An 18,301-nucleotide genomic window follows, 5' to 3' on the forward strand; every position below is an offset into this window, starting at 1 on the left:
GATGGGTCCCCCCATGTGAGCCTTGGTTCCTCCCAAGGTTTCTTCCTCAACTGAGGGAGTTTTTCCTTGCCACTGTCGCCCCTGGCTTGCTCACCTGGAGGATTTACATTTCATGTTGAAACTTTGTTCTAAACGGATTTCTGTGAAGCTGCTTTGTGACAACATCAGTTGTAAAAAGCGCTATACAAATAAATTTGATTTGATTTGATTTAGAGGGATTCTGGGAAATGGAGTCCTTGATGGTATGAGTGTCCGACTGAGAACTAGGAAGCGTGACAGTAACCACAAGGAGTCCAAGAAGACCGAGGAACAAGGCCGACCTCGACGATGACCACCCGCACTCCTGGAGGAGTCTCGGGCCACACTCCCGGGGCTGGCACAGCGCTGGGTCGAAGATCCACTCACGGAACGTCCTCTCCGACGACCCAAGGAGGAACTGGCTGGACGAACTCTGGGGTGACCTCTGGGACGTGGTGTTGGGTGGTCCGGATGGCACTGGTGAAACTCCTCCACCAACTCCGGGTCCAGGGCGTCCCTGGCAGGAACCCAGCTCCTTTCCTCAAGTCAGTAACCCTCCCAGTCGACCAGGTACTGGAGAACACCTCCTGTCCCCCGGGAATCCAGCAGCCTGTGCACAGCGTAGACCCGGGGAGCCCTTGACCTCGACCAGAAGGGGCGGCTGAAACGTGTAGAAGAACTAAAGAGAGAATTTTGTGCAATTTCAGCCCAAGGTAAGTAACAAGCCCAAACTCCTGATTAACTCTCTCACACGGTCCATTGGATTGCGGGTGGTAACCAGACGTCAAACTGACCGTCACACCCTGTCTTTCAAAAAAGGCTGACCAAACTGTCTGACACATTGGCTTCAGGAATGCCAAAAAAACATATTGAAACCAAGCCTCAGCTGTTTGAAAAGCAGTGGGTATACCAGTAAATGAAATAAATCTAACTCCTTTGGAAAAACGGTCTACAACATTCAGAATTGTAGTATAGTCATCAGACGCGGGGAGATCAGTAACAAAGTCAATTGCGATATGTGACCAGGGGCATGTAGGAATAGGCAGTGGTAGAAGCTTTCCTGCAGGAAGGGACTTAGGAACCTTGCACGGAGAACATATGGAACATGACGAAATTAACTTATGAATAGCACTTAGCAGTACCGGTTAGATATGAGTTGTTGTGTGGGGGTTTCACCAGGATGTCCTGATGAAAGGAAGAAATGGGCCCAGGTAATGATAAGATCATGGAATTGACTAGGTACATATCCTTTGTTGGTTGGACACTGTTCAGGGACCTCAACAGTTTCTAGGACCTGATCTTTCTCCTCGTCTACCTCTCAACGGATGGGGGCTACAATGATTTCAGATGGTAAGACATTTTCTGATGTGCTAGACACCATATTCTCCTCTTGAAAAGCCCAGAATAAAGCATCTGCCTTAGTATTACGAGTACCAAGCTTATATGTGATCATGAATTTGAATCGAGTGAAAAATAGTGACCAACGTGCTTGATGAGGTTTGAGTCTTTTAGATGACCTTTTAGCTAGGTTCTTGTGATCTGTGAGTACAAGGAATGGATGTTCAGCACCCTCTAACCCTCAGCTTGGGGGTTCCAGATTAGCTGCTTGGTACTGCCCTTCAAAAGTGTTGTTAATGGTGCAGCAATAGATCTATACCGATGAATAAATCTACAGCAGAGGTTAGCGAATCCGAGGAAACACTGTAAACCCTTAACAGAAGTAGGTGTGGGCCAATTCAAGATGACATCAACTTTAGAGACGTCCATGGTGAACTGATTATATATCCTAGAAAGGATGTGGACTGGAAATGGAATTCACATTTTTCACCTTTTACATACAAGTGATTAGTAACCGGGCCAAGACTAGATGGACATGACTGATGCATGTGGAATGGTCTGGGGAGTAAATCAAGATATCATCGATATAAGTGATGCCAAATTTCCCTAACATGTCTCTCAGTATGTCAATAAATACCTGGAAAACAGAAGGGGCATTAGAAAGGCCAAAAGGCATAACTAAGTATTCATAGTGCCCCCTGATGGTGATGAATGCCGTCTTCCATTCATCACCCTTTTTAATTCTGACAAGATTGTAGACACTATGCAGATCTAATTTAGAAAAAACAGCGGCTCCTCCAAGCTGTTCCAAAGCTACTGGTACTAATGGCAAAGAATAGGGATAACTCTTTGTAATTTGATTTAGCCCTCGATAGTCAATGCAAGGTCTTAATCCTCCATCCTTCTTCTTCACAAAAAGAACCAAGCCGCCACGGACAGTTGAAACGACTTCATAACCAACCCCTTTGTAGGAGCACTCACCACGCTCCACGTGCATTCCAGGGGTCAGCGTCTGAGTTCTATGCGGACATGCCTAACAGTCACATAAAACGTGGCCAGCAACGCCACAATATATGCACAGGCCTCTGTGTAACCTTCAAAGTTGCTCCTCCTGTGACAGACAGGTTGAATCGCACTGCAATGGCTCAGCCTGAACTGGATCCTGGCTGGAGACGCTGGAAGGTGAGGCGTGCGTGGTGGAAATCCCTCTGTGGTGAGCGGTGGTTGTAGGGCGTGATGTAATTCTAGAGGATTTAAGCTGATCTAAATGAACAGCCAAAGTTATTAGTGCTTCTAACGAAAGATCATCATCTTTGCAGGCCATTTCTGATATGATGTCTGAGTTAAGTCCATTACGGAACGCAATGATAAGAGCTGGCTCATTCCATCCACTGCCAGCGGCTAACATACAATATTCTAAGGCATAATCAGCTACAGAGCGGTGACGTTGGTGCAGTTTCACTAGTAATTCCCCCTGAAAGCGTCCTTCATGGGGTGGTCAAAAACAGATTTGAATTTCTGAACAAATTGTTCATTTGTGTCCGATTGAGCTTGTGGCCCATTCTAATTCTCAACCAATAAGACGTGAAATCAAGAAAGAAATGCAAGTGGAGTTTGAACTGGGAGTTACTAAAAAAATCGAACATTGAAGCAAAAATCCACGACACTGGTCTGTTTACCCGTCAAACTTATCTGGCTTACTATAAGCGAAAACACTAGCTGCATTTCAAGATGAATGTTAAACTTACGTATTTTAAGCTGGAACAGGGTCTACTCAGACTTGCATATGTACAGATCTACATATGTACAGTCACACATCCCTTTCACATGGCGCATTGTATTTTTATTTTATTTTCCCAAAGCAAAATACACAGTCTGTCTGTGTGCTTGTCTGGTCTGTTCAGTGTGTTATGTCATATATGTATGCACTTACCTAGACTATTTCTTTTTACGTGTAACATACTCAGTGAAATAAAGTGATTCTGATTCTGATTCAGTTCTGGATTGTGACTAGGCCATTCCATAATCCTCAATTTCCTCCTTTTACACTTGACCTGTTATTCAGCAAGAGCTTCCTCTTGGCTCCCCTCCTACGTAGATCAAATTTTGTGCAGTCTCTTACCAACCGAGAGTGCCTGCATTTTGACATCAACAAAACTTCAGAATTTCAATCTAAAAAAAAGTCTTCTCTTTTCAAATGAATTTCCTTATTCTATTCCAAATCTCTTGCAGTTTTAATCCATATATAATAGGATTCATTAGAGGAGGGATGACCAAATTTTCAACTGATACTATCATAGATAATATATGAGGTATATTTCCTTCAAATCTGTTGTTAATCACTTCAAAACATCCAGTAACAGAGAAACAGGTGAAAATGAACAGGTGTGGGAAGCAGGTCTGTAGAGCTTTTCTTCTGAAATCTTTTGAATTCTTTAAACAGACATCAAGTATTCTAACATATGAGTAGATAACAAACACCACAGGTGGACAGACAACAATGGTCAAAGCAAACAGTCCATATGAATTCACAACAGTTATATCTCCACAACTTAATTTAGCAATTGAGAAATTATTACAGTATATTCTGTTTAATTTAAATTTACACAATTGTCGGTATGTTAATATTATTGATATTCCAATTTCACAGGAAGGCACAAACCAACAGAAAAATAAGAGCTTTTTGACAGTGGACATTTTTACAAGAGTTGCATATTGTAATGGTTTACATATGGACACATATCTGTCATAGGCCATAGCTGATAACAGTGTGAACTCTGATGAAGCATATGTATAAATCCAAAAGGCCTGAAACAGACAGGCTCCATGAGAGATAACTTGTGTTTCAGATAGAAAATCACTCAGTAATTTAGGATAAAAGGCAGCTGTTCCAAAGAGACCATTGCAAAGTAAAGCAGCAATAAAAATGTACATCGGCTCATGGAGGTATTTGTTTGTGTAAATGACAGAAATGACAACAGAATTGCAACAAATTATCACAGTGTAAACTGTGAGAGTAATTAGAAAGTAAACATATCTATATTTCTCCAACTCCACATGCCCTTCCAAAAATAAATATGTAACATTGGTAGAATAATCCATTAAATGTCCATGAAGTTGTCCAAAAATGTCTAAAACAGGTGTCAGTGTAACCTGGTTAAGCTTACAGTGTTTTTTAAGTGTTTTTATGTATTCAGTCAGGCATCATAAACTTCATGCATGAGAGTTAAGATACTGAGCACAGTGAAGGTTCTGTACAGTCTGTGATGAGGATAACAGCTTTGTGTGTCTATATTTATATATTCTCTACTGGACAGATACAAATTCCTTAGTGATTCTCTGACTAATTTACTGGTCGGTAAGTCTAGCCTGCCTCTCTTAACCCTTAGGACTCAGAGACAGTAGGTCACTTCTAGCCTTCATAACTTCAGAACGGTTTCAGGTACAAACATGATCCACATATCAGGACATTCAGCAGACTTGCCCCTAACTACCAAGCATGATGGCAACAAGCCTGATGTGATGTCAGCATCAGTGAGTAATGTGGCTTGGAAAATCACCTAAAATCCTGATAGGATTGCTCTGCTGTTTGGCCTTCATATTCCAACAAAGGGTTAAAACTGCGACATGATTCACAAATCAGATCACTCATCAGACTCTGCCCTCACCACCCAGAGTGATTTCATCCATGTGTGACCATCAATCAGCCAGAAATCCAGCTCCAAAATCACCCAAACCCCACTCGCTACTGTAATACTATATATGACAAATATAATATTAATTATAACTAGCTCTGTCTTTCAGTTTACATTGATTTTGAGTATTAAAAATATCTGAAATTAAATATGCAGCTTAATTTGTAATTAAAAATAAAGCCAGTCTTGCTGTGTATCAGAGTTTTAGCACTCAGCATGAGAGTGCTATCCAAGAGAACAGAAAATCAATAAAAAACATGTCTGCCTTATGCTAATTGTTTATTTTTGCTCATAATAACCAACAGAATGAATCACCATCAACATTATGGCACTTTCAGCTCACAGACTAACAATTTCTGAAAAGGTATCTGAGGTGCAACTTGTTTTCAAGATCTCTATAAGCAAAAAATTACTAAATTTTGCAGGCGCTAGGTAAATTTTTGATCAGAAAGACCCAAATTCATAAAGATATCAAATTTCTGTTAGCATTTAGCATGTCAATTAATGGCATATCAGAGTAGCCCAGGGTCTCCTGAAAATAACACATAGCATGTGTGACTGTCACATGTAAATACTTTATAAATGCAATTGTAATTGCAATTGACCCAAAATACCAAAAATCTCCAAAACTTCTAGGGTTCTAAAGGTTAATGATGTAGTATTTGTGTGAACTACAGTCTTCCATAACGTTAATTTAATTTTACCAACAAAGAGGTAGTCTACCAGCTGGAATCCATCAAGTGCATCAATCTTTTCTTACTCTGTATCCATTTAACCTATTCTACCATGCACTCCTGTAGTATCCTTTTCTATGCTACTTCTAATTCCTACAAGTCAACTTTCATTCAGAGATAGAATCCTATTCGGCTCATCTAGTCTGCTGTAGAATTTCTCATGGAAGTTTCTGAAATTGTCAACAAAGTTAATATCACAGCTTATGCAACCAAACCTTCTGTTTATTTATTGGAAATTATAGAGAGCCCTCTTTTCAACCTCATCAAATCACTTAAATCCATAGAAGGCACCAATTAGCTGTGATTCTATTTGGTTTTGATATTTGGCTGCAGGAGTCAATCAGGGAGGGAGTTTACTTGAAGGAGTTCATCAAGGAGGGTGTCTACCTTCAGGAGTCCTTGAAGCAATCTACCTGCGGAAGTCCATCAAACAAGTCCACCTGTGAAAGACCATCAAGAGAATCTATCTGTGGGACTTAATCAAGGAGGGAATCTACCTACTGTAGTCCATCAAGGAGGGAGCCTACCTGCAGGAACCCTTCAAAGAGGTAGTCTCCCTGCTGGAATCCATCAAGCAGGGAGTCTACCTGCAAAATGCCATCAATTACATCAAACTTTTCTTACTCTGTATCCATTTAACCTATTCTACCATGCACTCTCAGAGTATCGTTGTCTATCAACCTCATCAAGGAACTTAAATCCATTATCACTTCCTTAGGAGAAGGCCCTTTTCAACTTGCTTGGTGACCTCGATCTTCAGAATGACTCCACCATGACCTTAGTCTCTACCATTTCACTTCCTATGACCCCATTCTCTTAAATCACCACCCAACACAGAGCTGGCAACAGCGTAGATGTCATCTTCTCAAGGAACTCTAACACATCAAATATCAGACACAACACCTCATGTATCAGATCACTTTTAGTGTCATTCTGTTTTTGTTTTTTTTCTAATCCTCAGCTTTTCCTTTGTCTTCTCATCTGCAACAGTTACTTTCAGGAGGATATTTTTAAGGTCAGTGAGTCACTGATCTTTTTAGCATGATTCATTCTACTGCCAGTAATAAGTAAGTAAGTGAGTAAAGTTTATTTATATAGCACTTTTTACAACAGGTGTTGTCACAAAGCAGCTTTACAAGGAAATCAGCATTACAGAAAGAAATCCGGGTCCAAGCCCCCATGAGCGTCGCCAGTGGCGACAGTGGCAAGGAAAAACTCCCTAGGAACAGGAAGAAACCTTGAGAGGAACCAAGACTCAGAAGGGGAACCCATCCTCCTCTGGTCGACACCGGATAGTAAACATTGTTAGTACAAAAACAGGGAAAACAGGTGGAGCAATGATTAATTTGATTAGTTTAGTTCACGCAGCAGCAGCAGCAGCAGCATCAGTGGGGTCAGGTTGTGAGGGTGAGCTTTGCACGGCGTAGTACAGCATGGAGCTTGATGGTGGTCAAGCCAGAACCGATAGCTGGCCAGTAGTGGCACCCGATCAAGGCAGAAGAGGCAACAGCATCAGACGCACAGGATGGGCAGCTGTTCAACTTGGCAAAGGAAACGAAAGAAAGTAAAACACACAGAGTCAGTTCTGTAATGGGTGATTGATTAATTTGATTAGTTTAAATGATTGATTATTTCAAATGATTAATTTGATTAGTTTAGTTTATGCAACAGCAGCATCAGTGGGGTCGGGATTGTGAGGGTGAGGAAGCTCAATGGTGGTCAAGCCGGTTCAGAGGGCTGGCGAGCAGTGGCACCTGATCAAGGCAGAGAGGCAGCAGCATCAGAATGAACAGAATGGGCAGCTGTTCAACTTGGCAAAGGAAAGAAAGAAAGGAAAAACACACAGAGAGTCAGTTCTGTAATGAGTGACTGACAGAACTGAGAGTCAGTTCTGTAATGGGTATCAGTTCTGTAATGGGTGTCAGTTCTGTAATGGGCGACTGATTACAGATTAAGGTTTTAGCAGAGCAGCAGAGACTCTGGCAGGTACAGAACTGACAGGGAAAACTAATTACCAAAGGCTCGACTATACAAGTAAGTTTTTAGCCTAGACTTAAACACTGAGGCTGTGTCTGAGTCCCGAACATTAACAGGAAGACTATTCCAAAGCTGGGGGGCTTTGTATGAGAAGCTCTCCCCCCTGATGTAGCTTTATTAATTCTAGGTACTAATAGTGAGCAGCACCTTGTGATCTAAGTAGGCGTGATGGTTCATAGTGAGAGAGAAGTTCACTCAGGTACTGAGGGGCGAGTCCGTTTTCAGTTTTGTAAGTCAGTAAGAGAATTTTATAATCAATGCGAAATTTAACTGGTAACCAGTGTAAGGTTGATAAAACTGGGCTGATATGGTCAAACTTTCTGGTTCTAGTAAGAACTCTGGCTGCAGCGTTCTGGACCAGCTGAAGCTTGTTAAGGCTTTTGCTGGGACATCCAGCCAGCAGGGCACTACAGTAATCTAGCCTTGAAGTAATAAATGCATGAACTAACTTTTCTGCATCCTGTAGAAAGAATGCATTTCTCAATTTAGCAATATTGCGGAGATGCAGGAAGGCTGTTCTAGTAATATTAGTTATGTGTGCATCGAAGCACAGATCAGGGTCTATAATGACACCAAGGCTTTTTACAGATGAGCTTGATGCAACTGAGAAATTGTTAAGTTTAAGTGTTAAAATAGACAGTTTGTTTCTAGCCGCTTTTGGACCAAGAAGTAGAACCTCTGTTTTATCGGAGTAAAGAAGGAGAAAGTTACTCGACATCCAGTCCTTTATGTCTTGTATACAGTCTTCAATCTTGCTAAGTTTAATTTTATCATCCGGTTTGCTTGCTAAATATAACTGAGTGTCATCAGCATAGCAGTGGAAATTTATGCCGTGTTTACTGATAATGGTGCCCAGTGGTAGCATATATAATGTGAATAATACAGGTCCTAAAACAGAGCCTTGTGGAACACCATACTTTACTTTTGCGAGGGCAGATGATTCACTGTTTATATTAACAAACTGATAGCGATCAGTGAGGTAGGACCTGAACCAGGAAAGAGCTGTTCCTGTTACTCCTACAAGGTTTTCTAGTCTGTCTAGTAAGATAGAGTGGTCTATCATGTCAAATGCCGCACTAAGATCGAGGAGGACTAACAAGGACACATTTTCTTGGTCAGAGAATAGTAATAGATCATTTGCAATTTTTACTAGTGCTGTCTCTGTACTATGATGTGGCCTAAAGCCAGATTGGAATTTTTCATGGATTTGATTCCTATGCAAATAGGAACTTAATTGTTTTACAACAACTTTTTCCAAGATCTTAGATATAAAGGGGAGAATCGAGATGGGCCTATAATTTGATAGTTTGCAGGGATCGAGGTTAGCTTTCTTAATCAGCGGTCTAATTACTGCTAGTTTGAGAGTTTTTGGGATGTATCTAAGGCTAAGAGAGGAGTTTATTATTGACACAACAGGCTTGGTTATTTCTGGCAAAATTTCCTTGAGTAAACCTGTAGGAATTGGATCTAACATACAAGTAGTTGATTTAGCGGAAGAAATGATTTTAACTAGTTCATTTTCTTGAATTAAGGTAATTGATTCCAGCCTCTCTGCAGGGTTTATAGTATTCTCAAGATTGAGGCTAGCATTATGGGAAAGTTTGAGGAGTTTAATTGTGTATTCTGAATTTTCTGCCTGATTTTTTTTACAATTTTGTCACTGAAGAAGTGCATAAAATCGTTGCTGCTATAGGCTAATGGCATCTGCGGTTCACTAACTGTTTTGTTCTCTGTTAGTTTAGAGATTGTGCTGAAAAGTAATCTAGGATTATTTTTATTGTTTTCTATGAGAGAGGAGAGAGAGGCTGAGCGTGCTGTAGCAAGTGCTGTTCTATAGTCTCAAGGCTCTCCTTCCAGGCGGACTGGAACACTTCTAGTTTAGTGAGGCGCCATTTTCGCTCAAGTTGTCTGGCAGTCTGTTTTAAAGCCCGAGTGTGGTCATTATACCAAGGGGCGAGTTTTTTCTGCCTTACTATTTTACTTTTTTAATGGAGCCACACTATCTAGAGTAGATCGAAAATGATCCTCTAAGAGCTTGGTCATAGTATCTAACTCGATAGGATTAGATGGACAGCTGACAGAAGCTGATAATTGAAGGTTTCTGGTAAAGCTACCAGCTGTGGAGGCCAGTGTTTGTCTATGGACCCCACAAATTTTGAAGAGGTTACCTGTCATGAATCCGGCCCAAGCAGTCAAGTCAAGTCAAAGTTTAATTATATAGCGCTTTTTACAACAGGTGTTCTCATAAAGCAGCTTTACAGAAAAGTCCAGGTCAAAGCCCCCATGGAAAAACTCTTGAAAGGAACCGAGAATCAACAGGGAACCCATCCTCTTCTGGTCGACACCGGATAGCAAACAGCATTAGTATAAAATATTAGAATACAAAATGGGGGAAAAAACAGACAGAGCAATGATTAATTAGTTAGTTTGAGTTTATGCAGGAGCAGCATTAGGTAGGTCAGTTTATGAAGGTGAGGTTTGCACAGCGTTGTACAGCATGAAGCTCAATTGTGGTCAAAATGGGTTAGAAGGCTGAAACGATCCAGAAGGCTGGCAAACAGGGGGCACCCGATCAAGGCAGAAGAACAAATGGCATCAGACTCGGCATCAGACTCGGCAAAGAAAAGGAAACACAGAGAGAGTTAGTTCTGTAAAGAGTGACTGATCACAGATTACAGTATTAACAGAGTGCAGCACAGACTCCAGCAGGTCTAGATATAGATAGGTCTAGAGCGGTGTATTCCTAAAGCTACACCTCCCCATTACCACCTGCAGCTTGTTCTCCTACTTTGTTCCAGATAACATTTCCTCACAGATGCCTTGAACCTTCCCATGTGTCTGTCTGTTTGCCATTTTCTGGTTCTTGCCAAGTCATTTTACTTCATTTCTTGTTTTGCCAAGAGTCGTCATCACACATCCCTTCCCTTAAGCTCATCACTCCTCATTGTGACAAGACAGGAAGTCTGCAACAACATTCTGAGTTCTGGCTCTGTACAGCACATCAAACTTGAAGGGTTGCAATGACAGTTAACACCAAGTAATCCGTGCATTGCTGTCTTTCATACTGTGTAGCCATTGCAGGGCCCTAAGATCTGTCTCTGAACTTGTTACCAATCAGGTAATATTTCAGTGTGTCCAGAGCCCATTTGATGGCTAATGCTTCTTTCTCCACAGTTGAACAGCTCAGTTCTCTTGGGAGCAGCTAATGTACTGTACAGGTCATCGGTCATCTCCCATGCCTTGTAATAGTACCGCGCCAAGCCTAACACCTGAAACGTCCTTGTATCCTCTGGCACACCTCTCCAGGAAGCTAAAGATGCCCTTCCCAGGAGTTGCTGTAGACTGCCACATCATCAATGTAGGCAGCTGCATAGCCATATGCTCCATGCATGACTTATTCTATTAGTTGCTGTAATGTTGCTGCGTCTCCGTGGAGCACAAACAACATCATTGTGAAGTAGCATAGCCCAGATGGCGCTCTCAATGCCATAAGATGCCTCACAGAATTCGCCAAGGGTTCTTGCCAGTACCCTTTACGTAAGTCGATTGTGCTGAGGTACTTTGATTTACCCAGTCTCTCAATCCGTTCATCCACTCTTGGTATAGGATATAGGTCAAACGTGGATACTGAACTGAGTTTGGAAAAATCCACACAGAACCTTAGTCCACCATCCTTCTTGGGTACCAGAACAACTGGGCTACACCAATCAATCTTAGAGGGTTCTGTTCTATTATGCCCAGTTCCAGCATAATCTCAACCTCTTTTCTCAGTTCAGGAATGAGACATCCTGGAATCCTTGAACTTGTCTTCCATACAGTGTTTCAAAGGGTGAAAATTCTGTTGATGCTTGGGGCACTTCTGAGTAGACGAAGACAGACTTCCTGTCTTTGGGGGTTGTGCAAAGGGCAGCATGTTCAGTGAGTCATCTGTTCTTGCTGTTTGGCTTGCAGCCTTGTTACCACCATTACCTACACTGCTTTATTCTGTTTCTACAGGAGATCTATAAGCACAAGGACATCTCTACCTAATATAACAGGGTATGGAGCCTTTTCCATCACACCAACTGTAAGTAAGTAAGACTGTCCTACTGGTAGCCCAGTAGTGGGGTAGCCCTGCTCATCTCCATGAATGCACGTACTCCGATGTTCCCAGTCCCTTGAACATCTTTGATGCAGTCTGCAGTGACTAGTGTCTGACTGGAGTCTGAGTCAACCAGAGCCTTATAAACCTTGTTCCTAATTTTGACTGATAAAACAATATCTGTGTTTAGTGCGTGTTTGGGTGTTTTACTGGCTAGCCTAGGCATGTAGTACAGCCATGTGTTGTTAATTCCCTGTTTTGGGCATTATTTTGGCTTATGTCCTTCCTGCCTGCCTGCAGCTGCAGCACATTAAATTTACCTTTCGTGTTTCATATGAGTCTACATTTTTGGTTCTAAGGCTTGGCCCATTCCCACCATGATTTCCCTCAGACTTTCCAGATGGATTGTAGTTGACATTCCCCTGCCCTAGTTGGTAGCCTCTAGAGACTCGTCTGGCTGTGATGAAGGCTTTATTGAGCTCTGCAGCATGGCTTGATGAAGTGGGGTTGTGTTCTTGGATCCAGATTCGTAGCTCCGTGTCGATGACTTCCAAGAACTGTTCGAGAATGATGATATCAACATCTTGTGCTGATTTTCGGGTTGAGCTTCCATTGTGTTCGCCACTTGTCTTTTTGGAGGCATCGTGGCTTGGCTACAAAACTCCTTAGTCTATTCGGCTCCCCACTGGACTGGATACTAACACTGCTGCCATCAAGTGTGATAAGGAGGCTGGCCTGCTGCTCCCAAGTGTAGTAGGGAGTAGTGTGGGATGTATACTGTGAGTGGTCAAGGGGAGGTGGTTCTGTAAAGGCATATTATTCATTTTTTTTCACCTGACTAAAAATAAAAGGCAATAAAGCATGAAGTGTATTCTTATCCAGTTTACTATACATTTTTTTGCACAAAATGGCATTTTGTGACAAAAAATAAAAAAGTATGAATTTATTGTTTTACTTAATCATGTTCTTGTCAAAATAAATGTGACAACATCATTGAGATCATCTTATTAGAGAAGATTAACTAGAAATAAATACTATTTGCCTCACCATTACAGCTGAAGCAATACTGTCAAATGTTAAGTATTCAGTACATTATTATTTTATTAATCACAGCTTATTTAGGTGATAAATTAGGCTTATGTGTAATATATACAATTTTTTATTTTTCATAATTCTGTAGAATTATTACAGAGCTGTGGATGCAGCATGTTTGAGTGTTTCATCCGATTTAACTTTCATTTAAAAAACCATAATGTGGTCTTAATGTTCAAAGTGCAAATACGCCTCAAATTTCACATAAAGAAAACTGTCAGTATTAGAGTCTGATGGAAATTTCACCTGACTAAAGCAAAAAGACCTTCCTAATCCACAGACATGAATAAAAAAAAGACTTTACAGGGTAGATTTTCACTTATGATGAGTAATCTTGATATACTGTTAGTTGTTGATAAATCGGCAAAACGTGTTCTGAGGCTTCCAAGCCTTTTTGTTCCAAAGGCTTTGATGCCTATTAATGCTGTGTCTTCTTTACTCTTCTAATGAGAGTTTTCAGTTTCAGTTCATATATAGTAATATTTTTTTCACACACACACACACAAAAGAATTTTAATCTGCAAAGTTGTGTGTCTTTCTCTTCCAAATCATTTTCTTAATCCTATTCCAAATCTCTTGTAGTTTCAGTCCATATATAATGGGATTGATTAGAGGAGGGATGACCAAATTTTCAACTGACATGATCACAGATAATATATGAGGTACGTTTCCTTCAAATCTGGTGTTGATCACTTCAAAACATGCAGTAACAGAGAAAGTGGTGAAAATGAAAAGGTGTGGGAAGCAGGTCTGTAGAGCTTTTCTTCTGAAAACTTTAGAATTTTTTAAACAGACTTCAATTATTCTAACATATGAGTAGATAACAAACATCACAGGTGGACAGACAGCCAGACTTAAAGCAAACAGTCCATATGAATTCACAACAGTTAAATCTCCACAACTTAATTTAGCAATTGAGTAGTTATTACAGTATATTCTTTTTATTTGAAATTTACACAGCTGTCGGTATGTTAGTATTATTGATATTCCGATTTCACAGGAAGGCACAAACCAACAGAAAAATAAGAGCTTTTTAACTGTGGACATTTTTACAAGAGTTGTGTATTCTAATGGTTTACATATGGACACATATCTGTCATAGGCCATAGCTGATAACAGTGTGAACTCTGATGCAAAATATGTATAAATCCAAAAGGCCTGAAACAGACAGGCTCCATGGGAGATAACTTGTCTTTCAGACAGAAAATCACTCAGTAATTTAGGATAAAGGGCAGCTGTTCCAGAAAGAGCATTGCAAAGTAAAGCAGCAATGAATATGTACATCGGCTCATGGAGACATTTGTTTGTGTAAATGACAGAAATGACAACAGCATTGCAGCAAATTATCAGTATGAATACTGATAAAGTAATTACAAAGTAAACATATCTATATTTCTCCAACTCCACATGCCCTTCCAAAGATAAATATGTAATATTAGTAGAATAATCCATTAATATTAATCAAGTTGCCCAAAAATATCTAAAACAAAATATTCACTGTAATCTGGTTGTGCTCACACCAGTGTTTTTTTTTTTTTTGTATATAGTCAGGCATCATAAGATTGAAGATACTAAGTATGGTGATGGTACTGTAGCTGTTCAAGCTGTGATGAGGACAAAAGCTTTGTGACTCTATATTTATATATTCTCTACTGGACAGATACATATTCCTTAGAGGTTCCCTGAATAATTTATTGCAGCTTATCTCTGTTACTGCTGTAACAATGAATTCAAATTGAAGATTTTTTGCATTAGTAGTATATTACACAATGTGTTGCTGGTAAAGATAATCTAATGAAGGTGATTAATTATACAACTGCATTTTGCAGATCAGTGTTGTCAAAGCACAGATTTGTTAAGTGCATTTGTTTTAGATCAGATTAATTTTCATTTTAGCATAACTCTTAGCTGTTTGTTTTTTCATACAACTTTATTTTAGCATTTGATAAATTGGTGTTTTACAGATGTTTTGTTCTGTCTGAACTTTCTGTTAACTGTAGTGAAGATTAGTTACCAACCTGTTATCTTGGTCTTTGTCAGGTATATTTCATCATGCAATTCCTACCATTTGTGTAGGAAAAAATATAACTTTTCACCACCTTAACAGCTTCCATAAAAGGCACCCATTAGCTGTGATTCTATTTGGTTTTGATATTTGGCTGCAGGAGTCAATCAGGGAGGGAGTATACTTGAAGGAATTCATCGAGGAGGGTGTCTACCTCCTTGAAGCAATGTACCTGCGGTAGTCCATCAAAAACAATCAAGTCCACCTGTGAAAAACCATCAAGAGAATCTATCTGTGGGACTTAATCAAGGAGGGAATCTACCTACTGTAGTCCATCAAGGAGGGAGTCTACCTGCAGGAACCCTTCAAAGAGGTAGTCTACCTGCTGGAATCCATCAAGTAGGGAGTCTACCTGCGCAATGCCATCAATTACATCAATCTTTTCTTACTCTGTATCCATTTAACCTATTCTACCATGCACTCTCAGAGTATCCTTGTCTATCAACCTTATCAATGAACATAAATCCATTATCACTTCCTTAGGAGAAGGCCCTTTTCAACTTGCTCGGTGACCTCGTTCTTCAGAACGACTCCACCATGACCTTAGTCTCTACCATTTCACTTCCTATGACCTCATTCTCTCAAATCACCACCAAACACAGAACTGGCAACAGCGTAGATGTCATCTTCTCAAGGAACTCTAACACATCAAATATCAGACACAACACCTCATGTATCAGATCACTTTTAGTGTCATTCTGTTTTTGTTTTTTTCTAATCCTCAGCTTTTCCATTGCTTTCTCATCACAACAGTTACTTTCAGGAGGATATTTTTAAGGTCAGTGAGTCACTGATCTTTTTGGCATGACTCATTCTGATGCCAGTGTTTCTCTATGGGGACTGCAGGGCTGTGTGCTTGTATGCACTTGTTGTCATGGGGGTGACTGGAAAAACCAAACCACAAATTTGAAGAGGTTTCCTGTCATGAATCTGGCCCCAGCAGCATATTCCTAAAGCTACCCCTCCCCATTGACACCTGCGGCTTGTTCTCCTACATTGTTTGAGATAACATATAAGCCATTTCCTCACAGATGCCTTGAACCTTCCCATGTGTCTGTCTGTTTGCCATTTTCTGGTTCTTGCCAAGTCATTTTACTTCATTTCTTGTTTTGCCCTGAGCTGTATTTTATTTGTATATTCTTAGCCTGTGCTACGTTTCTGGATTATCCTATTCTATCTGTGTAGCTTTACCACTTTCAGCACTTCATGATCCACTAAATCAAACACCATATACAGGTCCACAAATAAGGCAGAGCCTTGCGATTTTCTGTCCAAGGCACCAGTGAGATCATTTGTCAGAAGCATAGCAGCAGTAACTGTACTGTTATCAGCTCTGTAACCAGACTGAAAATGACTTAAAATATTTTATCAAGTAAAAACTGTTTTATCTGCAAGTTTACCTGGCATTCAAAGATTTTAGCCAAAATTGAAAGTTTGGAAATCTAACAATAGTTACTGAACTCTGAGGGGTCTCCACCTTCAAATAAGGGAGAACCTAAGCAGATTTCCAAGTTTTAGGTATGGAGCTGAACAGAAGCCTGATAAATGTCAGTAATACACTCAGCAAAACTATCTGCCACAATCATTAAAAGATACTGGTCCAGATTGTCAGGACCTACAGGCTTTTGTGATCAATGTCTTACAGAGCTTTCAGACTTTAGCAACTAAAATAGGTTCAAAATCAAACAAATCTTGCAGTTGTGGCATAACATGGGACAGATGTGTTAACATTTAAGCTGTCAAGTACAGATCCAGCACCAATAGAATGTTTATTGATTCCATTAAATCTTATTACATACTAAGGCTTATCAGTAACAGGGACTTCAGTGCAAACTAGTTGAGCTATTCTTAGGTTATAGAAGTGTGTAAGTATAGCTTTGGGCCAGCTGGTGGGCCCTGGCCTTTTAAGGGGTTAAACTGTGGGGCTAAAGCAGCTTTGACAAGTCAAGTCAAAGTTTATTAATATAGCACTTTTTACAACAGATGTTTTTACAAAGCAGCTTTACAGAAAAGTCCAGGTCTGAGCCCCCATGAGCATCCCCACTGGCGACAATGGCAAGGAAAAGCTCCCTAAGAGCGGCAGGAAGAAACCTTGAGAGGAAGCAAGACTCAAAAGGGGAACCCATCCTCGTCTGGTTGACACTGGATAGCAAACAGTGTTAGAATAAAATAATAAAATACAAAACGGGGAAAACTTTGTCTTTTATTTCCACTGAGACAACCACATTATGCTCAGGGAGAGTTCAAGCAATATGTACCTGACAAGGATTTAATTTGCTTCTGAAATTTTGAGTAGTTGTTTAGGTTCTCTAATTGAACTAACTTAAGGTAAAACTTTAATTTGGATTTTATAATCACTGAGGTGCTTAGGGTTCAAAAAATAGTCCAATCAGCAGAAGAATCTGAAAATCTAGCTTGAGCCTATGATTTATTTCTGAAGTAAATTAGCTGCAATACACTGTCAAAAATCCAGGGATTATCCCTACTGCAGATCCTATACTCCTTAATGGGAAGATGTTTGTTTGAAATACATATTAAAATTGAGTGATTTTTTTCCATGCCTATTCAACATCCAGAATCAAAATAACTCTGCTAAGATCACTGAAATACAAAACATACAGGGAAGCCTGTTCTTTAAAACTTCTAAAATATATTTTAAAAATCAAACAGGGTTTTATCTTGTAGGTTTTTGTATTCCTGACAATTGCACAGTGATCACTGACATCATTGCAAAATAAGCCATTTGATGTGTATTTGTGTTTTGTATTTGTTATGGTTAAATTAAATAAAGTAGATTTACTTTATTCTTTCATATTTGGTCATTTTGGTGCATTAAGGATTTGCATAAGGTTTAGGGAGTCGCATAGTTCCTTAAAACAATCTGAGGTCCCAGAAAGCCAGTGCCAATTCAAATCACCCATAATGAATGATGAATTCAGAGAAATTTAATTTATATAAAATATCTGAGAGCATCCTTTGAGGCAGACCGTGGCCCATAACAGCCAACCACAGTAATATGTTAATGCTTTGATGTACAAACTAACAAAATGTTTGTCTTTAGTAATTGAGTTACAGAGCCAATGAGCTCAGATATAACATACATGCCCCATTACCCAATCCATTCTATAGGCTTTGTAACCATTAAGAAAAATTAAATAATCAGTTACTGATGTCTTAAGGCAAGTTTCAGAAAAAATCATTATGTCAGCATTGGTTGTATTTGGCCAAATCCTGAAATTGT

General features: G+C 39.9%; 2 protein-coding genes across 2 annotated transcripts; both read right to left on the reverse strand.

Annotated features, from left to right (window-relative positions):
• Window positions 1-3,549: 3,549 nt before the first annotated feature.
• On the reverse strand, window positions 3,550-4,479 carry LOC118806245 (olfactory receptor 52E8-like). Its single transcript, XM_036567720.1, has one exon. The coding sequence runs from the start codon at window positions 4,456-4,458 to the stop codon at window positions 3,550-3,552; it is 909 nt and encodes a 302-aa protein (XP_036423613.1). The 5' UTR covers window positions 4,459-4,479.
• A 9,029-nt stretch (window positions 4,480-13,508) lies between these two features.
• LOC118804980 (olfactory receptor 6N2-like) lies at window positions 13,509-14,447 on the reverse strand. Its single transcript, XM_036565572.1, has one exon. It carries the CDS (start codon window positions 14,445-14,447, stop codon window positions 13,509-13,511), a length of 939 nt encoding a protein of 312 aa, XP_036421465.1.
• Between the last annotated feature and the right edge of the window lie 3,854 nt (window positions 14,448-18,301).

This window comes from Colossoma macropomum, unplaced genomic scaffold, assembly GCF_904425465.1.
Source record: "Colossoma macropomum unplaced genomic scaffold, Colossoma_macropomum, whole genome shotgun sequence".
Lineage (NCBI taxonomy): Eukaryota > Metazoa > Chordata > Actinopteri > Characiformes > Serrasalmidae > Colossoma > Colossoma macropomum.